This window comes from Petaurus breviceps, unplaced genomic scaffold (assembly GCF_028583685.1).
Source record: "Petaurus breviceps papuanus isolate PSGF00001 unplaced genomic scaffold, PetGlider_PUasm1.0 90977, whole genome shotgun sequence".
In the NCBI taxonomy this organism is placed as follows: domain Eukaryota; kingdom Metazoa; phylum Chordata; class Mammalia; order Diprotodontia; family Petauridae; genus Petaurus; species Petaurus breviceps.
The window spans coordinates 45,037,706-45,057,272 of NW_027187391.1; the positions used below are offsets into that span (position 1 = coordinate 45,037,706).

Here is a 19,567-nt window from a genome sequence, read left to right on the forward strand (position 1 = left end):
TACTTCTAGACAGCTCTAATAAGTTCACATCTGTTTTCCTATATCCTCTACCTTTGTGTGCATGTCCTTTTGCAGAATGAGGAACTCATTCTTTAGCAGAACCACAAAAATATTTCAAATTCACAACATTTCACATGTTACATTTCATTAATATGTTCTTTTAAAAATAAAAAAATGCCAAACAGATTTTCAGACTTATCTTGGACTTACCTATAATTATATTCTTGATTCTCGAATCATTTTCCTTGGAAATTAGGCTATAAATTTCCCAGATGGATATTAGGCACATGTGACTGAGGTGTAAACAAATGTCAAATTTTTTTTTTTTTGCTTTTTTGGAGGGGGGAACGTAGGGCAGTTGGGGTTAAGTGACTTGCCCAAGGTCACATGGCTAGTAAGTGTTAAGTGTGTGTCACTGGATTTGAACTCAAGTCCTCCTGACTCCAGGGCTGGTGCTCTATTCACTGTGCCACCTAGCCACCCCTAAATTGCAAATTTTTGAGAAATGAGTGATTGAGAAATAGTTGATTTCTCTCTTCCTATATAACAGTATCTTGGCTTGTGTTAAGTGTAAGTTTTTTCCTTTTTTTGAAGGTATTGCATGCTTATGATAGGATATAGGAGGTTTTTTGACAATAGTGAATATTATATAGTAGAATAGCATTTGTGGTTTGTTTCAGGAGCCTGACGTTTCCAAGGCATTGATATTTTATTATTGTATTTAATATTTCAGTAGCTTGTATTTTAGTAACTTTAAAATTAATGGTTCTTAAGAAAGGCTGCTAAAAGGGGCTTCCTCTTCAACCAGATAATATCCAGTGAATCCATGGTGCCATATTACCTAGGTTGATATGGGTTAAGATTTTGAATATATTTGGCTTTTGCCTCCAGGAACCTTTTATTTTGCAATGGGTAAAGAGATATTTGCATTCTATTTTTAGTTTAGAGACACTTTGGCACAACTTTTTTTGAATAGAATTTGTTTATTTTTAACAGATTCTTTTGGAATCTGAAGTTAGTGATGTATGTTACTGCTGATTTGTAGTAATATATTAATTTTAAGAGTGAGGCATGTTTCTGTCTCAAAATAATACCCTAGGAATACATAGTAAAGAGCAAAAATTTGTTTTTGCTATTGTTGAAGTTTCAGTAAACCTACCATGAAGTATGGTACAAAGTAGTATTTATTATGCTAGTGTTAATGAGTTGTCTAGGGGATTTTAGTAGATATGCAAATTAATTTATTTTTCTAATTTTTATTGTTTTGATAGGTCTCATAATGGTATTAGCTGGAGCCTCTGAATTTGATCCTCAGTATAATAAAGATGCCACGAGCAGACCGGCAGATAATATTCAAATACCCCAGGTTAGGTCATTTCCAAAAGTGTTTTGCTTGATGTTTGGGTATTAAATACAGTGCTACTGTGTATGTATATGTGTATATGTGTGAATGCATGTATATATACGTGTGTGTGTCTGTATATTAAGTATTTATCTCATTTGCCTAGCTAATCAGAGAAATTGGCGGTATTAATTTAAAGAAGAATGAGCCTCCACTTACCTGCCCATACAGCTTGAAGGCCAGAGTTCTTTTACTCTCTCATCTTGCTAGGATGAAAATTCCTGAAACACTTGAAGAAGGTAATTATGATTCTAACATCTAAAAGGCTTTAATGGGACCAAAGCATCAGATTTAATTAAACCTCATACTATAGTGTTTATATAGCTATTTCTTCTCAATCAAATAATTGCTCAAGGACCCTTTAAAAAAAGGAATCTATATGCTATGTAATTACTTTACAAATAGCCTGATATGTCAGATATTTTGATTTGTTAAAATTTAATATTTTCTTTCAAGGTGACAATTTTTGGGAATGGTTACTTTCAAATTATGTGTAGCCTTTCTTAAAAGAACCAAAAAAAAAAAGCTCTCCTTCCCCTTCAGAGGCTTGAGATAATGGCCTTCTTTTCTACAAAAACAGTTATAGATTGAGGATGGGAGGGTAGTGGTTGGGATAGGGTAGGGGATCATATGGATGCTTCCATGGATATTATTATTTAGCCATAAAAATTAGAAAAGGTCCCCTGAGATCTTTGATGATTTTATAGATCCTTTTTATAGTTTTAGATCCATGGCCAGTATTCAAGCTTCTTTATTTAGTGTCCATTAAAATTATCATAGGTCCAAAACACTTTAAAATAAAACTGTGGATTGGAGAGTCTTTTGAAGCATCAGTGATTTTGGGAAAACTATTTATTTTTTGGATGTTTTTAAATTGAAATTTTACAAAAAATGAAATATTTACAAAACTTTTTATTAATTTAATCCAGAAAAGAAATCTTAATAGGTGTTTCTGAAAACTAGACAGTTAAATACTGATTAATTGATGAATTGTCCTGACAATTCTTATTACTGACTCAAGTCAGGAATAAGCTTTATTTTGCCTTGGCTGCTGAGATCTTTATAACCATTTATGTCTTCTCATCAATTTTCAGTGTTGACTTGTGTCCATATTTCTTTTAAAATCATTTTTGTGTAGGTTAAAAATATGATGGATGCACGAATCATGTTTTCTATATTTGGTACAGTAAGAATGAATGACAGAGTTAAATATTACTCTGAGTAGTAATTTTTTACTTTTTAAAAATGCTCTTCTTTGTAGGAATGAGTTTATTTAATATTTATTCTTAGTTTTTTGCCTGTCAGTAATTGTAGTTAACATGAAAATTTTACCAAATGGTGGTAATTTCTCAGGTTTCTGAAATAAAGCAGGATTAAATCTGCTGGAGAAAAAAGTAGAGAAGTAAATTCCTAAGCTTTATGTTAAAAATTCTTTCTAATTTTGGGTTTGAGGTATCATAGGGTTGCCTGACTTCATTATGATGAGGTTTAGGAAGACTTTTTAAGGTAACTTTATAACATTGTAATCAAAGCAAAATATCTAAGTTTTTCTGGCATGTGGGAGTGAGTTTAAATAGTTCTTGTTGCTACAATTAATAAAGATGATGTAGTCATTAAAAACTAGCAACATTTCCCTGAGATTTTTGATTATTTTGTAGATCAGCAGTTTATCCTGAAAAAGTGCCCTGCCTTACTGCAAGAAATGGTTAATGTAATCTGCCAACTAATAATAATGGCTCGGAGCCGCGAAGGTGAGGAGGAAACATAATTATCTTGTCCTCTTTCTTGCAAGCATATGTAGATTAAAATTCACAATATTCGCAGATTTACTGATACTTAAATGAAGTTTGACCATCAATGTTTGTCTTTTTCCTCTTTCCTTTTTTGTTATTGTTTTATATAAAGACATATTTATAATAAAAGGATAAGAATTAGTTAATTCATTTTAAAGTATTTAAAGAAAAATCATATGTAATATCAAATAGTTTAAAAAAATGAAAAATAGGACCTCAGAGTATAAGGGTATATTGTGTCATTTCTTTTTCTTTTTTTTTTTGGCCTTTTGGAGGGTAATTGGGGTTAAGTAACTTGCCCAAGGTTACACGGCTAGTTTTTTTTTGTTAATTGTCTGAGGCTGGAACCAAACTCAAGTCCTCCTGACTCCGGGGCCAGCGCTTTATTCACTGTGCCACCTAGCTGCCCTGTTGTGTCACTTCTAAACTGAATCCTCTTAGCTATAGTTTTATTTTTCAGGTCTTTCTGTTGTTTTGTTCTCCATTGTCTTAGCTGATAAGTATGATAAGCTGATAAATCCCAATATTTGTTATTATTTTAAAAGTTTTATTGATAGCTAATATATAAAAACAAAAGGCATTTTCCCTTAACACTTCCTCCTCTTGGGACAGAGCAAAAGCACTAGAAAAAGGGAGCATGTTTGACAGTATAGGTGGACCTGCACTTGGTGGCTGTGTGAGTAGAAAGAAATGAATGTATATAAGAAATGTAGGAGGCATAAGTGACACTATATTGAATATATAGGGAGCATGACAAAGAGGAGTCTAAAATGACAAGTTGGGAGCATGAGTAACTGGAAGGATGATGCCCTCAAAAGAAATAGGAAAGCTAAAGTTTGGGCAACGGGGAGTATTGGAGAGAAGAGATAAGAAGTTATGTTTTGGACCCATTGAGTTTGAGATGCTTATAGGATAGGTTCTAGATGTTGAAAAGAGTTGGGATTCAGGTTTGATTAGAGCTCTAAAGAGAGATTAGGGCTAGATATAAAGGTCTGGGTATCATATACATAGAATGGTAGATGAACATTTTTTTCCTACAGAAAGCATATCATCTTCCAGGATTTTATTTCAATGTTACTGCTAGGTTTGATTTGCAAAGATTTCAATTCTTTTCTCTTCTCTCTTTTCTTTCCCTTTGAATCTTTTGGTGTTAGGTAATTCTCCATTGTAGAAGTAAGGTTAGAGTCATGCTTTTTTAAAGCTTTTTAAATTCTGGGACTTAATGGATATGGAGTAAACTGGTACTAAGAAAAGACTCACATTCTCTGAAGAGGATGTGAGTATTCAGTAGGGGGAAGAAAATTCCAGAAATTAGTTTTTAAAAACACATTCATTTTCTTAGTGAAACTGGCAGTATGTTTGGCACTGATTGATTTTGTTAGTTATCTCATTTGAACCCATTGATATGGAAGAAATACTAAGTGGAGAAGAAAGGCACATTTAGGTTTAAGTTAACATTTAACTTTAGCTGCTCATTAGATGAATTTATATTCTTCTATCAGCATTACAGAGTTGTTTGCAAAACATAGGAAAAAATAACAAAGATACCTAAATTCTTAGCAAGCTTTCAACTTGTTCTTGTTCTTGGTAAAAGGGTATGTTAGTTTATGACTGTCAATAGAAGTGATTATCAAACTAGTGGTTATTGCAGGGTGTTCTTTGAACTTTTGAAAAGAGAATTATTTTCTTTACAGTACCCTTCCTTTCTTGTTGATTTCTTGGAAGGTATACTTTTTCCTGTTTGAAGTTTTACTGGATTTAAAATAAAGTTATTTCTTTCAGTGTATAAATGTCAAAATTAATTCTCTTGCTTTACTTTGTGTTGGTTATATTAGCATATTGTAAAGCATGTAAAAAGTGCAGCCTTGTTTTTTTAATTCTTTCTAAGAAAGGGAGTTTCGTGCTCCAACTTTGGGATCCCTGGAGAATTGCATGAAGCTTTCCCAGATGTCTGTTCAAGGACTTCAGCAATTTAAATCACCTCTTCTTCAGCTCCCTCATATTGAAGAGGACAATCTTAGACGGGTTTCTAATCATAAAAAGGTATATAGTTGAATATATTTTGGTTCTTTAAAATGAATGCTTTCATGTTTGTGTTGGTCTTGGTTTCACTGAATACTCTTTAAGAGAATAGCTCTTATTTCTAATATGAAGTAGATAGAAACTACTATCTAGTAGATAGAAATCTACTTCTAATATAAAGTAGATAGAAACCATTGTGTTATTTTTGTAACAGTGACTGACACCACTGATATAATTGTACAGTGACTCCTCCCCACTCCCCCTTTTATTTTAATGAAATGGTCTCTATAAGATGCTTTTTGTTGCCAGGTTACTGTATGGCTTTAAGTAATAATCAAACTGGTTGTTGCATTTTAGTATTCAGTTAATTTTTTTCTTCTTAAAATGTCAGTGTGTGTTTTCAAACAGTTTTTAGCTCTGTTTGAGAGCAAGGTCAAATAAAATGTTGAATTTGATGTTTTAAAATTCTTAATAAACAAAACTTTGAAAAGCATAAAATGTAAAACACTTAATGTTTTTTCAAGTCACTGAAGATGTAATTAAAAAGCTCAATTTCCCCCCCATTAATAATAGGCTTATTTAGCTTTTTTTTTTCTTTTTTTAAAGTTCAAAATCAAAACTATCCAGGATTTGGTAAGTCTAAAAGAATCTGATCGCCGTAACTTACTACACTTCTTAGAAGATGAGAAATATGAAGAGGTTATGGCTGTCCTTGGTAGTTTTCCATATGTGACTATGGACATAAAATCACAGGGTAAGTGACCGTGTTTTGTTACTAAATACTGCTACCCCTTTTGAAATATTAGTGCTCATATGGTTGCTTAAGAAATAAAAAATACAACTTTCCTCTTTCTAATATTACTTGTAACCCATATGTCAGGAAAATTTAATTTATTTTTAAAAATAATGTACATTTTTCGAGCTTTATTTTTCACCTCTCTGCCCCTACAGCAATCTAGTGACACTAACCTTTTTTTTTTTTTTTTGAGGGGGAAGGCAAGGCAGTTGGGGTTAAGTGACTTGCCCAAAGTCACACAGCTAGTTGTCGGGTAGAGGTCACATTTGAACCCAGGTCCTCCTGACTCCAGGCTAGTGTTCTATTTACTGCGCCACCTAGCTGCCCCCAAATTACATACCTTTTAGAGGAAGATAGTTTTCATTTGGTGAACTAAGACATAAACATACTCTACATTGTTCTACTACATTTTTGTATTTACTTTACTCTCATATTTGTTCTTTAGGCTCAATTTTGAGGAAAAAGTAAAACTATTTTCCTCACTATCTTTTGTGGACTAATTATCAATATTAACAGGCATGTAGAAGGTAACATTTTGGAGCTGGAGGAAGCAGCCTTTATTTTTTATCCTTAGCACATCATTTCACCTTACCTTCATGTACTCTAAACTCCAACCAAATTGGACTATTTAATTTTCCACAAATATATTTTGTGCTTTCTTGCCTCATGCCATTCCCTAGCTCTAGCCCTTTTTATCTTCTTCATGACCTCCATTTGAATTCTAAATCTTCAGTGCAAGGTCAGGTGTTCCCATCTTCATGAGGTTTCCCTTGTCTTTTGATCCATATACACATGCATCTAGCCTAGGGAGATAAAGACTAAGTAATTTGACTTGGGGCACGTACTCTGATTAAGATTGCTTAATGGATAATAAATGCCATAGGGCTATTGATAATAGTTGAATGATGGAACCCTAAGAATATTAATTAATGGAATGAATTCAACTTAAAAGGTTCATATAGTTGAATGTGGAAGAGAATAATGGAGAAGGATATAGGGGTCAGAATGTTGAAAACCTTAAAATATCAGTGTTTCATCTTGTAAACAGTGGAGAGCCACTGAAAGTTTTTTGGAAAAGAGGGCTGAAGTTGTGAAGTAGTGTTTTAGGGAAGTTACTCTGCCAACATGTAGGATATATTCGCAGGGTAAAAAGCTAGAGAGGCAGAGGCAGTGGATAAATCACAACTTAATTTTAATAACTCATTGGAGATAGTGGGAAAGGAAGAGGTAAAATCAAGAATGACTTCCAACTTTCAAGTGAAGGTTATTGAAACAACAAAAATAGAGAAATTAAGAGGTACTTGAATTTGAGATGAAGGCAGAATATCCAGGTAGATCAGGAGTCCCCCAAAACTGGTTTTAGTATGTCCTGTGAGCTAGGAATGGTTTTTCCATTTATAAATACAATAAAACTTTATTTAAAAATGTAAAAATCACTAGTTTGCTTTAGTTTGCTGATCCCTGGGGCAGATAATCATTAGTAACTCAGAAGAGAAATCAAGGTTAGCATTGTAGGCAATAATTTAAGCAATGAGGATAGATGAGATCTGGGAAAGAGGGAGAGTAAAGAATAACTAGTAGGGCAGCTAGATGGCGCAGTGAGTAAAGCGCCGGTGCCTGAGTCAGGAGGACCCGAGTTCAGTTCTGGCCTCAGACACTTAACCCCCCCACAAAAAAACTAGCCGTGTAACCTCGGGCAAGTTACTTAACCCTTATTGCCCTCCATAAAAGCAAAAAAAAAAAAAAAAAGAATGAATAGAGCTGAGGACTTGAGCCATGGCTTATGTCCACATTTTTGGAGAAGAAATAGGAGAGGTTGGAATCAGGGCACTACAGTGTCACAGAACACAGAATAGGCTAGTCATTGTGATTCTACTCTTACCGATTTAATTCCTAAGAGAGCAGAGTACTGCCAGGTAAATAAAAATTTTTTGTATAATTTTCATACTATTACAAAGTTATAATTTCATATTAACTAATATTTAAAAATCCACTTTATTTGGTGAGCACCAAAATATTAAATCCCTAGGGCTTAAGCTCTAAGTTGGTTTTGATGAAATTTTACTGCTTAGATTGACTTAGAACCAAGAACCTTGCGATTTTCATTTTTTAACACTTTATTCCTTTTGTGTCACAGTGTTGGATGATGAAGATAGCAACAATATCACTGTAGGATCGCTTGTCACAGTATTGGTCAAACTGACAAGGCAGACAATGGCAGTGAGTAATTCTTTGTTGCTTTGCTTGCTTAACTAATCTAAAAATGTGGAAAGTATTCTTTTTTTTTGTTAGATTTTAGTGGTGCTTTTACCTTAAAATCTCTGTGATTTCATTGGTGTGGAGACTTTTTTCACTGATGCAAATTGCAGCCCTTCACCCTTTCTTCCTCCCCCTCTCCTCCCAAGCCTTAGTAGAGAATTTCATGAGTTGCTATGGCCACCTGGTGACCAGCCTAATGGCAGACTTAGGGCTGTACCTGGCCCTTTACTGAAAACCTTACCAGCATGCTTGAATATGCCACCATTTGTGCTCCACTAATGTGCAGCACTTAAGAACTTCCAAGTTTTACCTTCATCAGACAGTGAGACATCAGATTTAGTCTTTAGTGCTATTAATTGACTTTAACTAAGATAGACTTGTAAATGAGAATTTTACAAGTGTCAAAACTGTTACATTTTCCTTTGAAATATGTTTAATCTTAACCATTTTGCTTGTTGCTCTGCAGATTTTCTTTAGTTTCCAAAGATATTTGCACCAAAATATTCTTTTGGAATAAATTAGTTTTTTGATATGTGGTGATTTTCTAAATAACTCCTTGAGAGGGGTGAACCAGCCAAGGTTGAAAAGTAGATCAGGTCAGAGCTCTCTTGTCAGTCAGTAGTAGGATCAGGCCTGTAAACAAATTGTTCTGTGAAGTTTGGATTTAGTCAAAGGGTTGAACCTGAGGACTGAGAGGGCCATATCTGGCCTTGAGGCTACAGGTGCCCCACCCCTAGTCTAGCTTAACCTGTGGATTAGGATACAGATCTTTCCCTTCCCCAATTCCTGGGAATATTGTTATTAAGTATTTGTATATTTTTTTGCTTCTTGAACCAGTTTAGATGATAGAGAAATTAGAGTGTTCCTTCCCACCCTCACCCTTCCTTGATTATATAAATTCTTCCTTGTGTACTCCATTTATGTGAAATAATTTTCCCCATTCTTTCTCTTCCCCCCCCCACCCTAAGTGCCTCCCTCTTTCTCTTCCATTCTATTTTTGAGATGATCATATCCATGCCCTCTTGTCAAAGTAGACTCCCTTTAGCAACCATAGTAATGAGAGGTTACATGTATCATCTTCTCATATAGGAATGTAAATAGCTTAACTTTGTTTAGTCCTTTATAATTTCTGACTCATGTTTTCCTTTTTATGCTTCTCTTGAGTCTTGTGTTTGAATGTTAGATTTTCTATTAAGTTCTCGTCTTTTCATCATGGATTGCTTGAAAGTCCTCTATTTCATCATAACCATTTCCCCCACTGTAGGAGTAAACTCAGTTTTGCTAGGTAGGTTGTTCATAGCTGTAATCCTAGTTCCTTTTGCCTTTTGGAATATCATATTCTTAGCTTTGCAATTTTTTCGTGTATAAAGTGCTAAATCCTGTGCGATCCTGACTATAACCCCATGGTATTTGAATTAATTCTTTCTAACTGCTTACAGTATTTTTTCTTTGACCTGGGAGTCCTGGAATTTGGCTATAATATTTTTAGGAGTTTTCATTTTGAGATTTCTTTCAGGAGGTGATTGATAGATTTTTTTCAATTTGTACTTTGCCATCTGGTTCTAAAATATCTGGGCAGTTTTCCTTTATAATTTCTTGATATATGATGTCTTGGCTCTTTTCTTTTTGATCATGGCTTTCAGGTAGTCCAATAATTCTAAATGATCTCTCTTGATCTTTTTTCCATCTGTTTTTCTGATGAGATATTTCTCATTTTTTTCAAAGTTTTCAACCTTTTGACTTTGTTTTATTGTTTCTTGATGTCTCATGGAGTCATTAGCTTCCACTTGTCCAGTTCTGATTTTTAAGGATTAATTTTCTTCAAGGAAGTTTTGTCCTTCTTTTTACCATCTGGCCAATTCTGATTTTTAATGAGTTATTTTTGTCAGTATTTATTTTTTTTTGTTCCTCTTTTTCAAGCTGTTAATAGATTCTAAAATAAAATTCATTCATTTATTTATTTAGTTTTTTGGAGGGCAGTTGGGGTTAAGTGACTTGCCCAAGGTCACATGGCTAGTGTGTTAAGTGTCTGAGGCTGGATTTGAACTCAGGTCCTTCTGACTCCAGGGCCGATGCTCTATTCACTGCGCCACCTAGCCATCCCTGTATAAAAATTATTTTCCCCAATTATGTTCAAAAACAGTTTTTAACATTTGTATATTTTTTTTTACTTTTGAGTTCAAAATTCTATCCCTCCTTCCCTCTGCTACCCTCTCCCTGATATGGTAAGCAATATAATATAGGTTATATGTGTTCAGTCATGTAAACCATTTCTATGCTAGTCATTTTGTATAAAAAGACTTCAACAAAAAAAAATGTAAAAAATTGTATGTATACTTCAATCTATATTCAGACTATCAGTTTTTTCTCCGGAGGTGGATAGCATCTTTTGTCATGAGTCCTTTGGGATTGTTTTGAATCATTGTATTGCTGAGAATAGCTAAGTCATTCATAGTTCTTCATTCTACACTCTTGCTGTTACTACAGTGTTCTAGTTCTGTTCATTTTACTTTGTGTCAGTTCATCTAAGTTTTTTTTAAGTTTTTCTGAAATCCTGTTTGTCATTTCTTTTTAGCACAATACTATTCCATTACAACCATATACTGCAGCTTGTTCAGCCATTCCCTCTTGATAGGCATCCCTTCAATTTCCTAATTGATTTTTAAAATAAAATTTTTTTGTTCCTTTTTAATCTGTTTCTTCTAGGAATTCTTACTGGACTTGTGTCCAATCTGTATTTTTCTTTGAGGCATAGATTGTAGATGTTTCTAAGCCATTGTCTACTGTGTATGTATCTTGGGCTTCCTTGTCACTAAAGTAGACTTTTATTGTTGAGTTCTTTTTTTGTTTGTTGTTTACTCATTTTTCAGCCTGCTTTGGACTTAATATTGTATTGGGGTTTGCTCACCTCTGAGGGTTTGTGTGGGATGTCTAACCTGAGGTGTTATTTTTTTTTTAATGTTCTTCCGTTGCTTTCAACAGAAAGGGATCTGTAAACTTTGGTGTGCTTCCTAAGTGGTGTGATATAAGAGGTCTGTTCACTACTCTCCTGGTTTGTACTCTGAAAATTCCTGACCTGGTTTAGGTCTGTTGGCTTGTAAATTGTTGAGTTTCTGTAGAGTGTTGCTGTATTTGGTCATAGTTGACAGACTGGAAGGCTCTGCTGATTCAGGATGACTGACTCCCCTTTGGTTTGATCTCCTGACCTAATTTATTCCACTACAGTCTTATGTGTGGAAATAAAGGTTAGAACTTAGTCCTGCCCCCCTCTACTTTTGGGCTCAGAGCCTTACTATTGTAGTTCTGGAACTTGTTCCTTGTACCATATACAGGTATGTCCCCTGCTTCCTAGCCACCGTGAATATTTCTCTCTGCTCTAAAACTGTGACCTGGAACTGGGTAATGGGCCGCATAGGTGTCACATGGCATTTGTTCTCTTGCCCAGTGTATTTTCCACTGCTGCAGCTGCTGCCCCCATAACCAGATGCTGCTGCTTCCACCTCTTGTGGCATTGCTTCAACATAGTCAGGGCTGGCCCCACCCCATTGTCAGTAGGCCTCTCTTAAGCTTCCATGGGTTGCAAAAATAACTCACTGTGACTTTTTCTTTGCTTTCCTAAGCAGAATTTAGTTTGGCATGTTTTCTAGGTTGTTGAGGATGTGGATGGGGGTAGGGGAGGTGGAGGAGGTTGTATTTGGGAAGAGCTAGGTGAGCTATTATAGAGAAATATGGATTGGGGGGGAAGAGGGAAGAGTATTACAGTAGCCAGTAGTGGAGGTAGTTACAGAGGTTACTTGATGCTTCTTGAATCTTTTTCCTCAAATCTTAGTTCTGGACATAGAAATGGCCCATTTGCTCCCTAGTCCTTGACATTTCTTGTCTAAGCAAAGTTGTGATGCTGATGCACTCTCTTTTTCTTCAACTAGGTACAGCTGTGGAAAATTGATGTCTATGTTATTAGACTACTTAACCTATCATAAATCAATTAGATAAAGAAAGGTAGTTTTGTATCCATTTTGGTGACAAAAATGTTCCCAATTACTTTTTTTTTATGAGCAATCGGGGTTTAAGTAACTTGCTCAAGGTTACATGGCCAGTTATTTCTGGGTGTGGTGCTGAGTATCTGAGCCCAGATTTGATCCCCAGGTCATCCCGACACTGGAGCCGGTGCTCTTACTTGCTAAGTCACCTGGCCGCCGTTCCCAATTACTTTTGTTCCCATTTTCAAAGAGACTTGGTGTTTTGGTCATGTTGTAAGCATTTAATATATGCTTTGATATTGATGATTGATTTGATCAACAATAAGTAGTACTTATTTTACTATTAGATATTAGATAAACTAGCAAAATGTTATACCAGTTAGTGAGCCCTTAGCATATATTTTTAACAAATCCTTGTATGCTCAGATTGCTGGCCCTTAGATCTTAATGTTAAGGATATTCATTGAAGCTTAAGAGACAATTGCTAGACTATCTGACATAATTACTACTTCCCATCTAAAGATAAAAAGAGTATTTATATATGAAAAGCACTTTGGATTCCTTGAAAGAAGGAGGAAAGATAATAAAGGATAGAGGTAATCACAGAGATAAAATTGCTAATTTCAGTTACATAAAATTGGAAAGTTTTTACAAGAACAAAATCAATGCAGCTAGAAAAAGGGAAGCTTTTAATTGAAAAAAACATCTTTGCATCAGATTCCTCTGGTAAAGATTTAAAATCCAAGATATATAATTAATACAAATATATGAGACCAAGAGACATTCTCTAATAAGTGGCCGAAGAATATAAACACTTATCGAAAGAGGAATTACAAACCATTAACAGCTATATGAAAGATTGTTCCCAGTCACTAATAAGAAAAAAGAAAATTAAAACAACTCTTTGGTGTCACCTTACATCCAGCAAATTGACAAAGATAAAAGATGGGAAATAATTCACTTTGTGGGAACTACAGAAAGTCAGGCAAGCTAGTTTGCTGTTTCTGGGACATTAATTGCTCCAAATATTTTGGCAAGCAGTAATTTAAATAAAAGGACCTGGGAAATATACTGCTAGGTATCATCCCTTACTCCCATCTCTTCTCCTCCCCCCCCATGGAGTACTGGGAAGGTGAGTGGGAAAGAAAATAAATGTTTGGTAACTGAAAAAAATAATTTTAAAAAGAAATTAAGGTGATCAATGAACATTTTGAAAATGTAAAAAAAAAATCAAAATAGACAGTTCTTGCTTTATGCAAATTTGGCCATGTACATAAAGAGTTCTGAAAGAAATCTATATTCCAAAAAAAGACCTATGCTAACTTCAAAGTACTGTGTACTCATGCTCACTTTATGTCTCTGTTTCTCTGTCTCTCTTCTCTTGCCCCTTGGCTTGGCACTCTTGAGGGCTCCCCCCCCCCCCAAAAAAAAAAAACAAACTTAAAATAATCCTCCAAGTTGGGGCGGCCAGGTCGCACAGCGAGTAAGAGCACCTGCTCCAGTGTTGAGAAGACCTGGAGATCGAATCCCAGGCTCAGACACTTAGCACCCACCCAGAAACACCTGGCCTTGTAACCTTGAGCAAGTTACTTAACCCCAATTGCTTAGGGGCGGCTGTGATAGTAATGGAATATAAAGATCCCCCTGTATTGGCTTAGTTTTCAAATTGATTGTGTTAAAACCCAGAGTTTGTTAATCCCACCTGTGGGATGGACTTGTTGATGTGAAAAGAGAGTCCTGAACTGGGAGGAGTTGGTGAGGATTTGGAGAGACACAAGAGAGAGGCAGAAGAACTTTTTGGAAGCAGCACCCTCGTGGAGGCAGAGACAGACTGAGAGGATTGCTGAGGGCCACTTTGAATTACCCTGGACTTTTGAGACCTGCCCCCAGAGCTGCCAAGGACTGAGGAGACATGGCTGTTTTGCTGGTACTTTGTCTGGTTTCGATGTTGTTTTGCCAGATTTGTCCACTGGTGAAAGACAGTCCTGTTGAAGAAGTCCTGGAACCTGGCTGTTGGCTAAGAGCTCCCGAGTCTGTCCTGCAGACAGAGAGTGAATACTGTCCACTGGTGAAGGACAGTGCTGTTGTTGTAGGGGTCTGGGAACCTTTCTGTTGGTTCAGAAGACCTGAAGAAGGATTTTCTTGTTGTATGTTTACAGAAATCCTGGGAGAGGGTTTTGCTAATGTTTTCAGGGGTTCTAGGGCTGTTCTGCAGACAGAGGATGAATTAATGAAGAGACTGGCAATGTATCTTGTGGCCTTGCTAAGCCTTGTCTCCCCAGGAACTAAGATTGCTGAGAATTTGCCATTTGGGTATTAAGTGCTGTGCTTAAACATGATGTAACTCTGGGGTAGATTCAATTGTGATCCAGGGGTGGGGAGCTTTTGACCTTTTTGTGTTCTGTGGTTGAACAAATGAATGTACTTTACTTATGTTTGGAAACTAATCTCCATTTGAGAAGAGGGGCTTTGTGGTGGACTAAATGAAGGTACAGCCTAGGGGTGGAGTAGTATTTAGAACTGGGACTTTGTAATTGATTGAATGAATGTAAGGTCCTGGGGTGGGGTAGTACTTGGAGATTATTTAATCACCCTTAGTAAATGCTGTATTTTGAATGATGTCATGTTTTGATCTTCTCTGTTCTTGGTTTGTCACTGAGTAAAATGGAGAGCACCTATGCTCGTATTTTGAACCTTGGGAAGTTGCCTTTGCTTGGCATCACATTACAGTGGCCAGGTGGCTCAGTGAGTAAGAGCACCGGCTCCAGTGTCGGGATGACCGGGATCAAAGCACCACACCCAGAAATAACTGGCCATGTAACCTTGAGCAAGTTACTTAACCCCGATTGCTTTAAAAAAAAAAAAATCCTCCAAGTGAAAGTAGGAGAACAGATTCACAGAAAGACTGCCATCATTGTTGATCTGAGGGCTTGGCTTGAGACCTTTAGTACAGAGAGAGGAGACCTTTCTGTCCCCTACATGTCTGTCTTCTGTCCAGCCACATTTGAGTACTGCTTGTTTGTCCCCAGGCCCTGCATATTATCTACCTTCTCCTGTCTTTGTCCATTCTAGCCTTTTACGTATCTACTCCCTATGTATTCTTCCTCTTGGTTCTGACCAGGCCCCCACGTGCCCTTGAACCTGTGCCCTGACCTTCCTCCATGGGCACGCAGGCTCCTTCCTTTCTGTCTTCCTCCTTCTCTTCAACCACATCTGTGTGCAAATTTGTATGTGGAAATTGTTTTATGTAGAAATCTGCAAAACTGGTCCACTTATGTAAAGCAAGAACTGTCTGTATATGATCATTTTGAAATCAGTCTTCCTAAATTATCTTGTTTTCTGAATAACAGTATTTTCTAATGGAAATGAGTAGAATGAAGTAGAGATAAAAAAAAAAAAGTAAATTCAAAAAGACTTTTCAGATTGATTGTTGTATTGGAATTTTGCTGTAAGTAACACCGGGGCCTGATAGTCTTTTGTGTATCTTAGCTGAATTGTATCAGAGAGGACATTAAAGCTGTAAAAGCCATACTTATTCCATCTCCTTACAGACAGGTGTCTCTCTTCTCATTAGTATTAAAATCCTGGTATTGTGGACCCTGAGTCACCTTGGTCTTCTTTAGTTGATCTGATTAGAAACTAGTAACATTTTAAAGATACAATTTTATGTAGTCCATTTTTATAGTACTTTTTTATTATTATTTAGCTGAGTAAACTGTTTTAAGGTCATCGTAGTTTTAAAATTTCAGAAGACAATGCTACTAATAGTTTGGTTTTATTGTCTTTTCTTTGGTCTGGATCTGTGATTTCATTGTTGTAGAGAATACTTGTGAGGAAACTTCCTTTTAAAATGATGATTAGCAATTCTGAACTTTATAGCCTTGTTATAGACTCCTTTGGCAGTGCATGAAGCTTGGATCACTTCTCAGAATGTTTTTCAATGCGTGAAATAGAGCATAAGGATTATAAAAGGAAATAATTATATTATAATAAAATGGTCACAATAGTAAAAAAAAATTCAAGTTCACAAGTCCTCAGTTAAGAACCTGTGCCTAAGAGAGAGTTGCCTAGGGAATTGAGAGGTTAAGTAATTTGTCCCAAGTTAGGACTAGTATGTGAGAGAGCAGAGACTTAACCCAATCTCTGTCTTACTCCAAAGCCTGGCTTTTCACAGTCTTTCAAGTTTTAATAAGAATAGAAAAATTCATGTTTTAGCTCTTGGGAATTATGCGAAAATAAAATTTAAAATGGAATATTTTATATGTTCAATTAAAGACATTAAGAGTTGCAGTGAAATGTGAATTAACTGTTCTTTGTTACTTTGTATTTTTCATTCAAGAAACTCATTGGTGCTACACATCTAAAAACTTTCAAGGTAGTTATGATAGATTATAAGCAATATTAGGAGTATGTTTGCAATTAGATAAAGTATTGTTGAGGGGTTCTGGTTTACTCACTTAAACAACAAAAACCCAAAACATCTTTTATTGATATTGTTTTGTTGTAAGAATGCTTTGTTATTTGGTAGCAAATTTACCAGTTGACCTAATGTTTTTCTTTTTTCCCTTCCTTAGGAAGTATTTGAAAAGGAACAGTCTATCTGTGCTGCAGAAGAGCAGCTGGCAGAAGATGGGGCAAGTTAATTAAGAACTTGGGCTTTACTAATTGGTTGAAGAAATAATTTTTTTATTTGGGGAACTGATTGACTTGTTTGTGTAGATATTAAGAAGTTAAAAAATTATTATAACCTTTTTAATCTAAAAATTTACCTATTTAACTTCTAAAACACATCCATTACCATAGTTCCCAGTTTGCGTATGTGTATTTGAGATAATTGCATGCAAAATTAATTGTAGGTTTATTTTTTTTTTAACATGCTGTACTTTGCACTTACCTGTTTCTGGTGTATTATAGCAAGGTGATGCCAACAAAAATAAGACTAAAGGATGGCAGCAGAAGAGTAAAGGACCTAAGAAAACTGCTAAATCAAAAAAAAAGAAACCTTTGAAAAAAAAGGCAGCCTCAGTGCCATTGCCCCAGTCAAAGCAGCAGAAGCAGAAGCAGGCAAATGGGGTTGTTGGGAGTGTAAGTATTCTCTGTGCAGTCAAATTGCTTTTTTTTTATTGTTCTATTAAGCAAATCAAGAAAAGACTCCAAAGTAGTAGCTGATGAGCAAGTTAATAATTTTGTACCTCTCCCACCATCCTCCTACCTTTCTACTAAAATTGATTACATCTGGGAGAGGGATGGCTTAGTATTTTGTCACAGGTTACTAAAAAAAACCAAAAACAACAGAATGTATATGTGTGATATGTATTATATATGTGTTGATTTGTTTTTTCATTACTATAGAGTACTTAAAATTGGGGGGGTGGAGCCAAGATGACAGAGGGAAAGGGGCATTTTAGATGAACTCTCCCAATATTCCCCTATAAACAGCTCTAAAAAAATGCACCGGATCAAATTTTGAAGTGGCATAACTAACAAAAGGTTGGGATGGGATATTTTTTCAACCTAGGACAACTTGAGAGGTCAGAAGATGAGGTCTCTGACACTGAGGTGGGGGCTGGATAGTTTAGTGCACTCTAGCTGTGGGATTTGGAGGAGGTAGTGATAGCAGCAGTAGCATTACAACCAAGAACTCTTCATGCTCAGCAGTGGTAAGGGTATTGAACACTGCGTCAGAGATTAGAGGAACTCTTTGCTAGTACTGACACAGGACCAGGCAACTCTGTTGTGTGTTATCTAGTTCTGGATTGCAGTTCTAGGGCAGAGAAGAATGCTTGTAGTTGTAAGAAAACAGGCCCGAAGTCTGGCTCTCAGACAATTTCCTCCCAAAACACAGAAACTTGGGAATAGAGGTTAAGGACAAGAGTTCAGATCAGGTAAGCATGACTGCACTGAAAAATTTCAGGCCCCCACAGAACTAGCTGTAAAAACAGCAGCATGGAAAAGCCAGAAGCTTGGGACAATGACCCCTCTCTATCTCCTGTCACCACCCCTTATGAGCAGAACACAACTCTAACATAAAGTTCTTAGATAAGAAATAGGCTGGAAAAAATGAAACATCCCTCTCCCCCACCTCCTACCCTCCACCTCCCCCCCACAAAAAGGAACCTGACCATAAAAATCTGTTATGGTGACATGAAAGCTGAAGGCACAAACTCAGAAGACAATGAAATGAAACTGTCTACAAGCAAAGCTTCAAAGAAAACTACAGATTGTACACAATTCAACAAGAATTCCTATAACAACTAAATGAGGAGATTAAAAATGTTTGTAAAAATAAAGTAAGAGCAGTTATGGATAAATTGGGAAAAGAAATAAGACTTATACAAGAAAATTATGAAAAGAAAATTAACTCCTTAAAAATCATAATTGGCTAATTGGTAAAAGAAATATAAAACCTTACTGAAGGAAATAATTCCTAAAAAGTTGGAATTGGGTAATATTCTACCTAGCAAAACTGAATATAATTCTGTAGGGGGGAAAATGGATATTTAATGAAATAGAGAACTTCCAGGTAGTCCTGATGAAAAGACTAAAGCTGAAAAAAAATTTTTAATATTTAAACACAAGACTCAAGTGAGAAACATAAAAAAGTTAATATGAATGAGAACCAAAGTTAAATTGTTTACACTCACTATATAGGAAGATGGGTGTTAAGTATCTGAGGCCAGAACCAATCCTGGGTGCTCCCGACTGGGGCCGATGCTCTTACTCACTGCGCCACCTAGCTGCCCCAAAGTAATTTTTTTTTTTTTGCTTTTTTTGGAGCGCAGTTGGGGTTAAGTGACTTCCCCAAGGTCACATGGCTATTTTTTTGTTTTAAGTGTCTGAGGCCAGATCCAAACCCAGGTCCTTCTGACTCCAGGACCGGTGCTCTATTCATTGTACCACCTAGCCCCCTCTAAAAGTAATTTTTTTGTTTTTAAGGATGAAAAGTTTATTGCCCAATAGAATCATGCTCTTTGGAGTGTGGAGGCACCCTTGCATTTTAAGTCTATTTAATTATTTAAATTATTAATTTTAATTATTTAAACTCTTGCAATTACTACCAGATGGGAAGGGACTTTCAATTTGTGTTTAGTGATGAGTCAGTACATCTGTTATCAGGAACTAGCCTCACTAAGTGCAGAGAGGCTAGGTGTGCAGGATGATAGGTTGTTATCTCTGTGGGAGAAGTAAATGCCCACGCTGACAAAATGGTGGATCCTCAAAGTAATGAGTATGAAATGCAGATAACACAAAATTAACAATGCAGAAATATTTAACCTTAGTATTTAGAAACATAGATCTTAAAACCTTTAAAGAA

General features: G+C 35.9%; 1 protein-coding gene across 4 annotated transcripts in view; it reads left to right on the forward strand.

Moving 5' to 3' along the window:
* The window catches only part of SEC63 (SEC63 homolog, protein translocation regulator), a 78,703-nt gene that overhangs the window by 42,856 nt on the left and 16,280 nt on the right, over positions 1-19,567 (forward strand). For all 4 annotated transcript variants that reach the window (XM_069077103.1, XM_069077106.1, XM_069077105.1 and 1 more), the window contains 8 exons: positions 1,272-1,366; positions 1,509-1,641; positions 3,061-3,153; positions 5,084-5,238; positions 5,824-5,971; positions 8,151-8,233; positions 16,827-16,890; positions 17,171-17,337. In XM_069077103.1, the coding sequence (XP_068933204.1) occupies positions 1,272-1,366; positions 1,509-1,641; positions 3,061-3,153; positions 5,084-5,238; positions 5,824-5,971; positions 8,151-8,233; positions 16,827-16,890; positions 17,171-17,337 (938 nt within the window). The remainder of the gene's footprint in view (positions 1-1,271; positions 1,367-1,508; positions 1,642-3,060; positions 3,154-5,083; positions 5,239-5,823; positions 5,972-8,150; positions 8,234-16,826; positions 16,891-17,170; positions 17,338-19,567) is intronic.